The sequence below is a fragment of the Lolium perenne genome, chromosome 3 (genome assembly GCF_019359855.2).
Source record: "Lolium perenne isolate Kyuss_39 chromosome 3, Kyuss_2.0, whole genome shotgun sequence".
Lineage (NCBI taxonomy): Eukaryota > Viridiplantae > Streptophyta > Magnoliopsida > Poales > Poaceae > Lolium > Lolium perenne.
Genome location: NC_067246.2, coordinates 337579150 through 337593410, shown reverse-complemented (window position 1 = coordinate 337593410; position 14261 = coordinate 337579150). Strand labels below are relative to the sequence as shown.

The window sequence follows — 14261 nt, the reverse complement described above, 5'->3', positions numbered from 1 at the left end:
ATGGGTTATATGGTCACCGGATTCGTTTTGATTTTGAAACAAACATGGATATTATAATGGATATAGATCCGTATCCGGATATATTATGTTAGCCAACTTTTATTATTTCTTCTCCGATATGCCAAATATATTTACCCAACCTAAAAAAAATAACAAAACGTAAATTTCTCAAATTGGACTTGAAACCATTGTGTATGTTTGAAGGTATCGAGAGAGGATCGAGCGAGAGAGACAATGATTGAATCACTTGTATTGATTGATGAAGATTTTACATATATATAGGGAGGGAACAGATGTGATCAGGTCGGTTCCCTGGGAGGCGTCGCTCCGGGGGAATAACTTCCTAATGACGGTTCCCTAAATGGGTCCGTTTAGGCCTGGATGGGCGGGCTTTTCTCCCTCTTTCTCCATCGGCGGTGCGGAGTTTCCCATGGCTACCTCCGCATCACTGAGGACGGCCGAGTTCTGAAGCGGCGGTGTCATCTCCTCCGCCGGAGGTGGTTGGCTTGAGACATGAGGAATCCATGGTTGTGGTGGTCTTCTCTTTCACCGGAGGGGATCGGCTAGTTTGTGGCTATTTTGGCGGGTTTCGCGATCCATCATCTAGTCCCGACGACGAGGCGTGGCTGCCGGTGAAAGCCGACCCTGACTTCGGTCATGGCCGACAATGGCGGCGCCTGTTTGTCACTACCTTGTTGAAGGCATTGTCTCTAAAGTCTGTGTTTTCTGCTCCCCTGGGCTACTTCGGGGGAAAACCCAGATCCGGGTATCCCGAATCGAATGATGGCGGCGCGCATCATCGTTCTACCTGTCGGGGCATTGTTTTTTGGAGCAGAGAACGGACGGTGGTGGTGCTGAGGTGGAGCGGTGTGTTTCTGCTGTGCTGGCGTCATCGACTCTCTGCAGCATGGTGCAGCGGAGTCTCGGAGATGGACACAGTGTGATGGACGCGCAGGATGATTCTACCTGTTGGGGGCATTTTTTTGGGGGAAGAGAACGGACGGTGGTGGTGCTGAGGTGGAGCGGTGTGTTTCTGTTGTGCCGGTGTCGTCGACTCTCTGCAGCATGGTGCAGCGGAGTCTCAGAGACGGACGCAGTGTGATGGACGCGCGCAGGATGGTGGTGTCGTCTAGCGTTGTGGCAACGTCTATGGAAGGCCTGTCAAGGTCAATGTGTTGATCTCTCTTGGAGATGGGTACGCGGAAGACGACGCTGGCGATTCTATGGCGTATGCAATGGTGTGCGGTGAGAGTCTGCTAGACTAATTGTGCTTCTCACACGCCAATGGACGGCTTGGACAAACACTCGGTTTTTAGATGATGTGTGTTGGTGTGAGGTCAGGGTACTGCCTCTTTTCTTGGACACCCCCTTCATCGTTCTTATAGGTTTAGCGAGTTGTCTCTAGGAAGGTGGTTTGAACTGATCTTTGTATTCCTCTTGTAAGGTTTTGTGGATAATCTAATAAAGAAAAACGGTGTGCATCCTTTGGATGCAGAGGCCGAGGCAATGCTTCATTCCGGAAAAATCTCAAGGTTAATAAGCAATGGATCATGTTCTGAGTTTAAGTAACTCTAACTCGATATGCCAATTATATAACTAACCTAAAAAACTAACAAGGTGGTCTAATGTAACTTTCTCTTATTCGAGTTAACTTACCTAAACAAACTAACTAGTATCGGCTGGCCCTGACCATATGGCTTGCCATACCGTTCTTACGAAGATAATCAGAAATTCGAAGTCCTACCATTGGTTGAAGGACCTGCGGTATGGGCGGAGCTGCCCATTTCTTCTACCCGTACCGATGGGCGAGAAATATTTTCTCGATGTTCTGCAAGTTTAACGAGCAGTAGTATGGTAGGCCGCCGCCATACCGTACGCCCGTACCATCTCGAAATTGAGCAAAAAAAAGAAGAGAGAAGAAGACAAGGTGACGTGCGGGCATATGCTCGTACCAAGCGCCTAAACCCGAAGGACAACACTGAGCAACGAGGGGGAGGAACATACAATAAGTCACCACACGGTCTCCACAACCGTACAATGTGCTCTATAACCCTCCATCATTTTATTTTTACATTCAAAGGTTATTGGTGTAATGTCGCAACACCACTACTTTTCGGTTTCCAGGGATCTCGCTAAAATCCACACATTATCGATTTAAAATAGAACCTACAAGAAACATATATTACAGCAACGACTCTAATGTTCAAGAGTAGAAATATACAATACAAAGATTCGAATCATACCTAAAACTATATTAATGTGTTTGAGTATGGACGAAAGTACAAATTGGACTAAGAGTCCTAAAGGTAACCAAGTGGCATCCATAACCTTATCTAGACCAAGCCAAAAGGGTAACCTTGCTAACCGTCGTACCTCTCATATCTGTGAAAAGAGGGAGAAGGCAGAGTGAGTACCAAGGCACGTACTCAGCGAGACCAGAACTAAACTGTGCTCGATGGGATATATGGTGGACTTAGCGGCAACAAAACTTGTACTAAAACCCAATAGAGATGTTACAACATCCGTCAGAGAATATAAAAGAGCGCATAAAGGTAACAACTGGACACTATACATGCATAACTCAGTCAAATACACAACTCCCCTTCACTCTCATAGCTAAGAAGCAATGTAAGGCATTCAACCATCGATAAACTTTATTAGATAATTCTTGTAGTAATGCTATTTTACTATGCAAATTATTCGCAACAATATAAAGGTGTAATTTGTTCTATGATCAAGCCATAGGTGCTCTGGTTCATCCATAATCGCGGACAGTGCTTATCGACAAGATGTATATCCTGCAGAGGTTGGCTAGATGTAACCATATGCATGGTCAACCCTGCTTTAGAAAGACGGATTCTTACAACAACACCGTTTTCAATGCTGCAACCAGTTTTAAGGGGAGCCACCCCACTAAACTACCCCTGATGGAGTCCGGCCGGGGCTCCGAAACATACCGAGAGGTTTGTGTTGGCGTCCTAGATGGCAGTGAAAAATTGGCTAGGGATAAAGCGTCTCACGAGGAGGTCCAGTGCAGTACAAAATATAAACACATGAAGGCAACATGCAGTAAATCGTGCATATGAGAAAATAAAACCAAGGTTGTGGCTGCCGCTAAATAGAGTCGAGTAAAGGTAGTAAGTGATGAGGGTACCATTCCCCCACGTACGGGTAACAAGCTCATTCTCGAAACAGATAACAATAATAGCTGGGCATGAAACCGTTCTCCAGCAGGTGGACGTGAAGGGTCTTTGAGGTAGAGTAATCCTTCATATTCTTATAGGAACTACATGGACAATAGATGAAACCATTCGACCGCCTGTTTGCCTCAGCCACGTTGAGAAAATAATGCATGCCATTAATGAAGTCGGGATGGCACCGGTCACCGTATATCCATTATCGACTCATCTGCATTATATATGTATATCAAAAATCAATAATTACACAACATCATGGATATATGAGTGACCAACTTAATTAATATTCAAGTTCATCGCATAAAACTAAGTTTTTTTTTATAAAAAAGAAGAGGCTCACCGAGGTGGTATGGTGCCGGCTAGGGGACGACGCTGGCAATCGACGGCGGTGAGGACGGGGATGATACTAAAACCTACAAAACATACTATAATTTCAGCTCAAATTGCATATAAAAAAATAAAATCCCTAACTTAGGCATTTCATCGAACACCTTGCTAGCACTAGAAAAATAATACCAGTTAAACTGGCAAAGAAATGAGCTCAATTAGGAACGCCGGAAGAAAGGATGATATTGCTAACCCTTGGATAGATAGATGTCGTTAATCTTGTTAAAATGGTGGAGAAAAAATGAAGATTTGTTGGAGTGTGAGAGGTGCAAAATTTTTAGAAATGTGAGAGAGAGAGGAAAAAATGAGAAAGGATCGGGTGGGGGGCAGGGATCATATAGAGGCACCCTTTAGTACCGGTTCTTTAGATGAACCGCTACCAAAGGTCTAGCCCTAGCCCTACCCCGCGTCTGAAATTCGGCCGAAGACCTTTCGTACCGGTTCCTAACACGAACCGGTATGAAAGCCCCTAACGAACCAGTACGAAAGCTCCTCGCCCGCCTAAGTGCCCGAACCGGTACAAATGACCCCTTTAGTACCGGTTCGTAAGGGAACCGGTACTAAAGGCTTAGACAGTTGCCCCATTTTCTACTAGTGAGGGCAGCCGCCATGGCAGTCGCTGATGATGAGGACATGATCGTTGGGAGGAGGGCGGGTTGTCGAGGACGTCGATCAAAATCAGGTTCCACGTTTTCTTCTTTTTCTTCTCTCACCGATCGGAACCAGTGAGCAACTTCTTCGTCTTGTCGCCAATCGGGAATCAGCTAGGAAACTTTGCTTTCTCTTTGCGCCGATCGGGAATCAGCGAGCGAGTTTTCTTCTTCTCGAACCCTGCTCCAGTGCTCCCCCTAACAGAAGTTGAGAGGTCATATTTGTTTTTTTTTTCTACTTTAGGTCCGCCGAAACCCATATCCAGCCCATGTATACCTATCTACATAGATGCGGTATCTATACCTTTTTATATGTGGTGCCTTTTCAGTAAACATTGCGTCACGAATGCATATGACGGTATAAGCACGCCATACGTACGGGATTTGCTCGTGTAAGACAATGCGGGCCATACATGCCTCTATAGGGTTGTACGTACATGTCAGATTTGGTGATTTTACCATCATGTCCCGCTTACGAAAGGTATGGAAAAATCTACACCGTCCTTGTTTCAGATCGATCAGGGGTAGCGAATCAATCTCGATTTTCTGAGAATCGGGAGCTAGATGATTTGAAAAGGTAGGCTCGATACCATGTCAATGTTTGATAGAACGATGCCCCAATCAGGGGCTTCGGTTACGTGTTCATAGAAGGCAGGAAAAGCCCGGCCTGTCGTGGCTTAGAGAGAGAGTCCGTATAGGATTGGTATATTGTACCATATATCCTATATGGACAACACGGTGAGGATAATAGCATCTCTAGAAGATCCTTTAAAATGCTTGGCCCTTAAAGCTAACCATTCTTCAGAAGTTTTCGGCCTAAAAAAATGACTCACGCATATACCCTAAAATGTCCCGACCAAGAGTATTTAAGTGGTGCGAGACATGATCCGCAGAATTCTAGATATAGTCAAGGTTGACGCCTAGATTTTTTTTTGAACATAAGAAGGGCCTCGAAGGGCCCTGAACACACTTTATTAGGACAAGCTCAGTACATCTTACAGAAAGACCCAAAGAAAATAGGACATTACAAAATGGTCCCTGTCTTTTGCAAAGAGGACCCCTAAAACCTAATGGAGAAAGCAGTCGGGTCCAAAGCTTCTCCCTCACGAGCACCTTGCCGCCGCCGGGAACTGCATCACTTGGGACGACGAAGCTTCCATGGAGAACCATGGACGTCGCGATGAAGAGCCACTGCCTCCCTTCAGGCTCGTTGGCCGGGAGGAAATAGAATGGCCGCCATTCGACCAGAAGAGGCAACAACGGCGGGAAGACCGCTAATCGACCAGAGCAGAGGGCGACGTAGCCTCCAGAGAAGGCCGCCCTTCGACCTCCACAATGGGCGGCGTAGCTTCCGATGAAACGTTGCTGCTGATGAGCTCTCCCGAGCGCAATCTCAGAAACATAAGGCCAGAGATCTTCATTAGGCGTGGATGTTGTTGAACCAAGAAATTGAAAACTTGCCTGATCTCCTTTAGATCTACCAAAAAGCTGCTCATCTCCCACCTCACCTCCACCACCATGGCGACGGCAAGAAGATTTGATGAGCAACCAGCACCCATCAAGCAGCAGTTGAACTGGGGCACCAAGGACTCTTACTACATGCTTATTGAACGGGAATACAACAATTTCTTCCATCCCCAACTTCAGCTTCAACCTCCGAAGCACCATGACGAGGATGAACATCACCGCTAGCCACCGGACGCAGCCTGCATGCTCCAGCGACCAATCCCCAACCGGCATGACGCCAGACTCCACTAGGGAAAACCTACATAAAGACCAACTTATAATCCTACTATACACGGAGGAGACCTGGCTACCTCGCCCATGCTCGCTCACAACGAACGAGCCGCCGGAGGAGGGGGACAGAGGCGCCGGGCGGAGGTGATACCGACGGTGGACTCTCAAGAAGTATGGGGGCGAGTTGGAGGATAGGCCAAGAGAGCCTCTGCTCACCTAGATTTTAAGTACCCCGGATCCCATTGCGCTCGTTAGAGGGAGGGACATATCAACTCCTTCCTTCCCGCTCAAGCGCCGCCGCAACCGATCTCCGCTATGCCTTCTAACCTCCATGCACCGCTTAATGGCTGCCATGGAGTTCCTGCAGCAGCCGCCCGTCGACTTCCAGGTAGCGTTGCCCCAATCCGTGCCTCCCCGAATTTCCACACCTCCAGTGGACGATGCTCCCCTCGCGCAACCCAGTCCTTCGGTCGTAATGTCAAAAAAGAAGCGGCAGGGCAACCACCTCATCCAAGGAGCATGCCCACTTGTGACCGTGTCCTCCAGGCTCCCTACCGCCAATATTGTCTCGGGGAACGACTCGGCAACAGCGGTGCCACCTCATGGACTCCTTGGCCAAAATCGGTCTCCATTGGCCTAAAGAAACCAAATAAGGCAAACGAGGCTTGTGGATTGGTGCCTTCTCCACCCCCCCTACACCGGACGGGGTGCCCAATGCTACCATCAACTACACTGGAGGCCACAATGTTTTCGAGGATAACTGCATAGAGGTACTTTTTCCCTTGTTCTTCCATTATGATGATTAAATTTAGAAGCCATGAGTTTAATGGTGCTATGGCCGGTGGTGGTGCTACGGCCAGTAGTGGTGATGGTCTTTCAGCCGGTGATCGTGGTGGTGCTATGGCTGGTGGTAAGGACACACGCCATTTGTAGATAGAACCAGTGCACCCAACTGGCCGTGGGAGCTGCATGTTGACGTGGACATCATCTAGGACGAAGGCGACTACAATAGAGTAGGTCTGGGTTTTGGCCCACTAATTTCAATGTTTTTTTTTTTTTTTTTTTTTTTTTTTTTTTTTTTGTGAACCGAGGCATAGCCCGGTGGTTGGGATGGGCTGATGCATCCCCGCCCGCCCAGGTTCGAGTCTCCGCACTCGCAATTTGGTGTCGTACACACAATCACTTCTAGTAAAATCACAGCGCTTTGGGTTTCTTCCCCTTAAAGCCAAACATTTTTTTTTTTTTCTAATTTCAATGTTTTTCAGTTTCTAATCTATGTAAATTATGTTTTCTATCAATAAAAGTTGCCATGAAAAACATTTGCATCGGGCTACTGGGGTAGCGCCTGTTGCGTATATATATTGTGTATAGCACATTAGCGCTGATGTGGCTCGCGGCCATGTAGGACGAGTTCGACGCACTGCAGCATAACAACAAGACATGGCAGCTTGTTCCACGACCCCGCCACGCCAACGTCATCACTGGGAAGTGGGTCTTTAAGCACAAGTTCCATCCGGATGGCTCCCTCGACTGACATAAGGCGCGTTGGGTCGTTCGTGGCTTTCATCAGCGTGCCGGTGTCGACTTCACTGACACGTTCGCTCCGATTGTCAAGCCCGTGACCATTCGCACCGTGCTCCATCTCGCCGTGTCTCGCCGCTGGCCCGTTCACTAGATGGACGTCTCCAACGCCTTCCTCTATGGTCATCTTGAGGAGCAAGTGTTCTGCCAGCAGCCCACCGGCTTCGTCGACTCCGCTCATCCAGATCATGTGTGCATGCTCTCGCGCTCATTGTATGGGCTCAAGAAGACGCCCCGCGCGTGGTACCAACGCATCACAACATTTCTTCACCAACTCGGCTTCCGCTCCACACGCTCGGATGCCTCGCTGTTCGTCTACCGTATGGGAGACGCCACAGCGTACCTGCTGCTCTATGTCGACGACATCATCCTGACGGCAAGCACTTATGCGCTTCTGGGTTACCGATCGTCTTCGTGCTGAGTTTGCTCTCAAGGATTTGGGGCCCCTACACTACTTCCTCGGCATTGAGGTCGTGCGTCGATCGGATGGCTTCTTCCTTCATCAGAAGAAGTATGCTCATGAGCTCCTCCACCGCGCTGGGATGCTTAACTGCAGCCCCGTGGCCACGTCTGTCTACACGAAGACCACGCTCTCCGCCAAGGATGGTTCTCCGGCCCCTGATGCTTCACTCTAACGGTCTATTGTTGGTGCTCTCCAGAACCTCACTCTTACCAGGCCGGAGCTACAGTACGTTGTTCAGCAGGCGTGCATTCATATGCATGCTCCCGTGATGCCCATTGGACTTCGGTGAAGCGGATTCTCGGCTACATCTGTGGCACTTTGGACCTTGGTCTCTTGCTACATGCTTCTGCCGACACGGACATCATCGCCTACTTGGACGCTGACTGGGCCGGCTACCCCGACATGCTGATGTCTACGCACGCTTCTATTCCTGTAAACAGTGTTGGGCCTCCAAGAGCAGAGGTTTGTAGAACAGCAGCAAGTTTTCCCTTAAGTGGATCATCCAAGGTTTATCGAACTCAGGGAGGAAGAGGTCAAAGATATCCCTCTCAAGTAACCCTGCAATCACGATACAAGAAGTCTCTTGTGTCCCCAACACACCTAATACACTTGTCAGATGTATAGGTGCACTAGTTCGGCGAAGAGATAGTGAAATACAAGTAGTATGGATGTATATGAGTGGTAATAGCAATCTGAATAAAATATGGCAGCGAGTAAACATGCAACAGAACAGTAAATAAACGGAGTTTCGATGCTTAGAAACAAGGCCTAGGGATCATACTTTCACTAGTGGACACTCTCAACATTGCAATCATAATTGAATATAAATAAGCACTTCACTATGCTATTCTGAATTACTCTCTGGCAAGATAACGAACACTAATTCATCATGTAGGCAAACCTTAAAGATGTATTCCCAAGTACTAATGAACACCCCACGCTGTCACTTTGAGCATTCATAGGAGGTACTAACACACCACAATTTCATAGAGACATCCAACTCAAATCATAAGTCAGTGAATAAGTATTCTGTGAAATATAGCCTAAGAGACCCACACGGTGCACACACTGTCACCTTTACACACGTGGGACAAGGAGTCTCCGGAGATCACATAAGTAAAATCCACTTGAATAGCATAATGACATCTAGATTACAAGCTCATCATATGGATCTCAATCATGTAAGGCAGCTCATGAGATCATTGTATTGAAGTACATAGAGAGAGAGATGAACCACATAGCTACCGGTACAGCCCTTAGCCTCGATGGAGAACTACTCCCTCCTCATGGGAGACAGCAGCGTTGATGAAGATGGCGGTGGTGTCGATGGAGATGCCTTCCGGGGGCACTTCCCCATCCCGGCGGCGTGCCGGAACAGAGACTCCTGTCCCCCAGATCTTGGCTTCGCGATGGCGGCGGCTCTGGAAGGTTTTTCGTACCGTGGCTTTTCCGTATCGAAGATTTAGGTCAGAGACCTTTAAATAGGCGAAGAGGCGGAGTCGGAAGGCTGACGGGGCCACCACACAGTAGGGGGGCGCGCTCCCCCTGGGCCGCGCCGCCCTATCATCTGGTGGCCCTGTGGCCCCCCTTTGGTGGCTCTCGGGTGTTCTGGAAGCTTCGTGGAATTCTAAGATGCTGGGTGTTGATTTCGTCCGATTCCGAGAATATTTCCTTACTAGGATTTCTGAAACCAAAAACTGCAGAAAACAGCAACTGGCCCTTCAGCATCTCGTCAATAGGTTAGTTCCGGAAAACGCATAAATATGACATATAATGTGTATAAAACATGTGAGTATCATCATAAAAGTAGCATGGAACATAAGAAATTATAGATACGTTTGAGACGTATCACACGCGACGCTCCACTTCGGGGTATTGCGTCTACCTTGGACCCTCGCTCATATCATGGTCGTCCAAGCGGCAGCCCACGGTCTCCCGCTCCAGCGCCGATGCGGAGTATCGAGTTCTTGCCAACGCTGTCGCCGAGTGCTCCTGGCTTCGACAGCTTCTTCAGGAGCTCTCCTGTCCCGTCAACAAGTCCATCGTGGTATACTGCGACAACGTCTCCGCTGTGTACCTATCCGCCAACCCCGTTCATCACCGCCGGACGAAGCATATCGAGCTCGACGAATAGGTGGCTCTTGGTCGCATACATGTGCTACACGTATCCACCTCTTAGCAGTTCGCGGATATCATGACTAAAGGACTGCCTACGACGTCCTTCGAGGAGTTTCGATCCAGTCTTTGCATCCGTTCTGCCGACGCTTGGACTGGGGGGGGGGGGGGGGTTGATGAGTATATATATTGTGTCTAGTACATTAGCGCTTAGAGCCCTCCTCTCTTTTATTTCTGAGGATGTGGAGACCTCCCATTGTACCTACATGTGTGCGCGTTGCACCCAAGTAATACAACGTGTGTTACAATCCCTTCTACAACGCCGACACAAACGGACAAGAGAGGTGGCGCGGCTGATTTATTGTCGACTGGGCCCTACCAAACGTATCAAAACTGATAGTTTTACATCGGGCAGCTGGAGATGGCATAACCGAGAATCGTATTGTACCTTGGTTGCACCCCAGCCGGCGAAGCCCGGGCAGCGTGCGTTCCGGTCTGGATGTTGTCGGGTAGATTTGGCAATGCAAAACAAAGGGAAGCGCTAGGCGTCGATCGCCGGATTTCTGGGCAAAAATCGGTCCTTCTCCGGACCATTCGATCGCGATCCGACGCTTAGAATCAGCCACAACAGAACTTTTACATTTGGCCCCTTTCTATTTTGATGAATCAACCCGCGGTCCTAGTCTTCTCCACATGACCGAAAGTATGTATCCTTTTTATCCTGAACCTTCGAGATATTTACAGCGAAGGACATACCTGGGCTACAGAGTATTGCAACAAAATCAGTCTCTCTACGTACAAAAAAATATACTATTACAATAAATTAGCGCTTAGAGCCCTAAGCCCTCCTATGAGTATATATATTGTGTCTAGTACATTAGCGCTTAGAGCCCTCCTCTCTTTTATTTCTGAGGATGTGGAGACCTCCCATTGTACCTATATATGTGTGCGTTGCACCCAAGTAATACAACGTGTGTTACAATCCCTTCTACAACACCGACAGAAATGGACAAGAGAGGTGGCGCGGATGATTTATTGTCGACTATGGCCCTACCAAACGTATCAAAACTGACAGTTTTACATCGGACAGCAGGAGATGGCGTAACCCTGAGAGAGAATCCTGTTGTACCTTGGTTGCACCCGGCCGGCGAAGCCCGTGCTGCGTGCGTTCCGGTCTGGATGTTGTCGGGTAGATTTGGCAATGCAAAACAAAGGGAAGCGCTAGGCGTCGATCGCCGGATTTCTGGGCAAAAATCGGTCGTTCTCCAATCGATCGCGATCCGACGCTTAGAATCAGCCACAACAAAACTTTTACATTTGGCCCCTTTCTATTTTGATGAATCAACCCGCGGTCCTAGTCTTCTCCACATGACCGAAAGTATGTATCTTTTTTGTCCCGAACCTTCGAGATATTTACAGCGAAGGACATACCTGAGGCTACAGAGTATTGCAACAAAATCAGTTTCTCTACATACAAAAAAATATACTATTACAATAAATTAATACAATAAATTTCAAAAAAGGGAGTGTTATAAAAATGATTTAACAAAAAATTATTTTGCTGTAGATTGATAACAACAAAATAAATCTTGTAAAATCTACAAAAATAAGAAATATTTACAACAAAAATACCACATATTTTGTAGCAACTAAAAATGTAGCTAACCAACAATATTTTTTATCCAGATTGATTTACAACAAAAAAATTATCAAGTCTTTCTACAAAAATTACAATTGATTACAACAAAAATAAATAATTAAGTTATTAGCAATTATTATTAACAATTAAATAAAGAAAAAAAATTAGATGTTTACAACAATAGTTAACTGCAATATCAATATTTTTTGGATATTTACAACAAAAAAATCATATGTTTTTGTAGCGATGGAAAAGTGGTTAACAACATTTTATTTTGGTACAAATTGAATGACAATAAAAGTCACCATCTATTTGAACGAAAAACTCAAACAATTACAACAAAATCCACAAACTTGTGGCAAACACCCATACATACATTACAACATTTTGCATGTGCTTTTTCTGCAAAACTAGTGCGCGTAATTTACAAAAAAAAAAGGTATGCAACATCGAGAAAAATCTGGCATTTTCCATATCATTTCATAATAGATACGTGGATACATATTTTTGGTGCCTGGGTGGTGGTGGGCTTCAGCGTAGCTAGCTTTAGTGGTGGTAGGCTTCAGCGTAGCAAGCCATGATGGTGGTGGGCTGTAACGTGCATGGATGGTGGTCTAAAATGGGGCAAGCAAGGGAGCGATCCAGACGACCGATCATCGGTCGCCGGATGCGAAACGTTTCCCCCAAAAAAACATTAAGATGTGCATGGAAATTATGTACGTGCTCAACAAGTTTGTGTTCATATCCGGATATATCCATTATAATATCCATGTTTGTTTCAAAATCAAAACGAATCCGGTGACCAGATAACCCATTGTAACTTGGATGCGGCCGTACGTGACCCCGGCAGACGAAGCGAGATTTGGCAACGCAAACAAAGTTCGAATCTTCATGAAAATTACGTACAGAACAAGTTAATTTTAGGGATATATACGAACTCAACAAGAAGTTGGTGTTCAAAGCGCCGCGGCAAGTCGATCCGGTATCTCTATCTATCCGTTTGTAATTGTATTTGTACGTAGACAACAAGAGGAGGAATCCGTTGCGTGTACGTGCGTGTGTCCTGGTAGGGTTCAGGGTAGGTGGGTGGGTGCGTATAAAGGGCTGGGCTAGCGATCACAAAAATCACAAAAGTCGATAGATCGATCTATCCACAAATCAAGCCAGCCACCTACGTACGTGTGCAACTCGCCGGAATCAAGCTTTGAAGATGGTGTCCGCGGACGTGGCCCGGAGCGTCGTCGGCATCGTCGGCAACGTCATCTCCTTCGGGCTCTTCCTGTCGCCGGTGCCGACGTTCTGGGGGATCATCAAGAAGAAGGACGTGGAGGAGTTCAGCCCGGTGCCGTACCTCGCCACCATCTTCAACTGCATGCTCTGGGTCTTCTACGGCCTCCCCTTGGTCCACCCCAACAGCACGCTCGTCATCACCATCAACGGCATCGGCCTCGCCATCGAGGCCGCCTACCTCGTCACCTTCTTGCTGTACGCGCCAAACAGGAAGCGCCTCTGGGTGCTCGCCGTGCTCGCCGCCGAGGCCGTCCTCATGGCCGCCCTCGTGACCGGCGTGCTCCTCGGCGCCCACACGCACGACAGCCGCTCCATGATCGTCGGAATCCTCTGCGTCATCGCCAACACCTGCATGTACGCAGCCCCGCTCAGCGTCATGGGCAAAGTTATCAAAACCAAGAGCGTCGAGTACATGCCCTTCTACCTCTCCTTGGTCGGATTGCTCAACGGAGGCTGCTGGACGGCCTACGCCCTCATCAAGTTCGACCTCTACATCACCATCCCCAATGGCCTCGGTGTGCTCTTCAGCATCGCCCAGCTCATCCTATACGGATGCTACTACAAGTCCACCCCAAAGAAGGCCAAGAACGTCGAGCTGCCAACCATCGCCGACAAAACCCTCAGCACCAACGTCTAGCGCACCCTCCTGCGCAAGGCCGTCCGTCCTCTAGTTTCAGCTACATGCATATGTTAGACTTATATATACTCGTATACTACTAGCCAGTTCTTCCATAGTTCAGACATATTAGTATCTTCTACTTTTAACTGGTGGTGTTAGTCTTCAGTTAATTCATAGGCGTACCTGTCTTTGGTCCTTATTATTATTCTTGTCTATATACGATTTTCATGATATTATGATTGGGTTTATTTAATTATGGTGTTGCTCTGCAAATACTATTACGATCGCCAAGGCACCATACTCTTCAAACTGTGACCACTAATGCATGTAAGGAAGTCATGTGTCTAGATCTGTGCCAAAATACTTTCATAACAAAATCAATTTTATTACTCTTCTGTAATAGAAAAGTTTATCAAATTTAATTAAGTAGAACTAAAAGACCTATGTGTCCAAAACTTAAGTATTTGAGAACGGGACTAGACGAGGGCGTAAGATAAGGGCTAAGTCTGATCTGATCTGACTAGAAAGTCTGATCTGTCTAGTAGTGAAAAAAATAGCTGGACAAAAAGTTGCAGGCCGGATT

At 47.2% G+C, this 14261-nt stretch overlaps 1 protein-coding gene across 1 annotated transcript; it reads left to right on the top strand.

Annotated features, from left to right (window-relative positions):
- Positions 1 to 12893: 12893 nt before the first annotated feature.
- LOC127338949 (bidirectional sugar transporter SWEET6a) lies at positions 12894 to 13856 on the top strand. The gene has a single exon (XM_051364884.2). It carries the CDS (start codon positions 12980 to 12982, stop codon positions 13694 to 13696), a length of 717 nt encoding a protein of 238 aa, XP_051220844.1. The 5' UTR covers positions 12894 to 12979; the 3' UTR covers positions 13697 to 13856.
- The last annotated feature ends 405 nt before the right edge of the window (positions 13857 to 14261 follow it).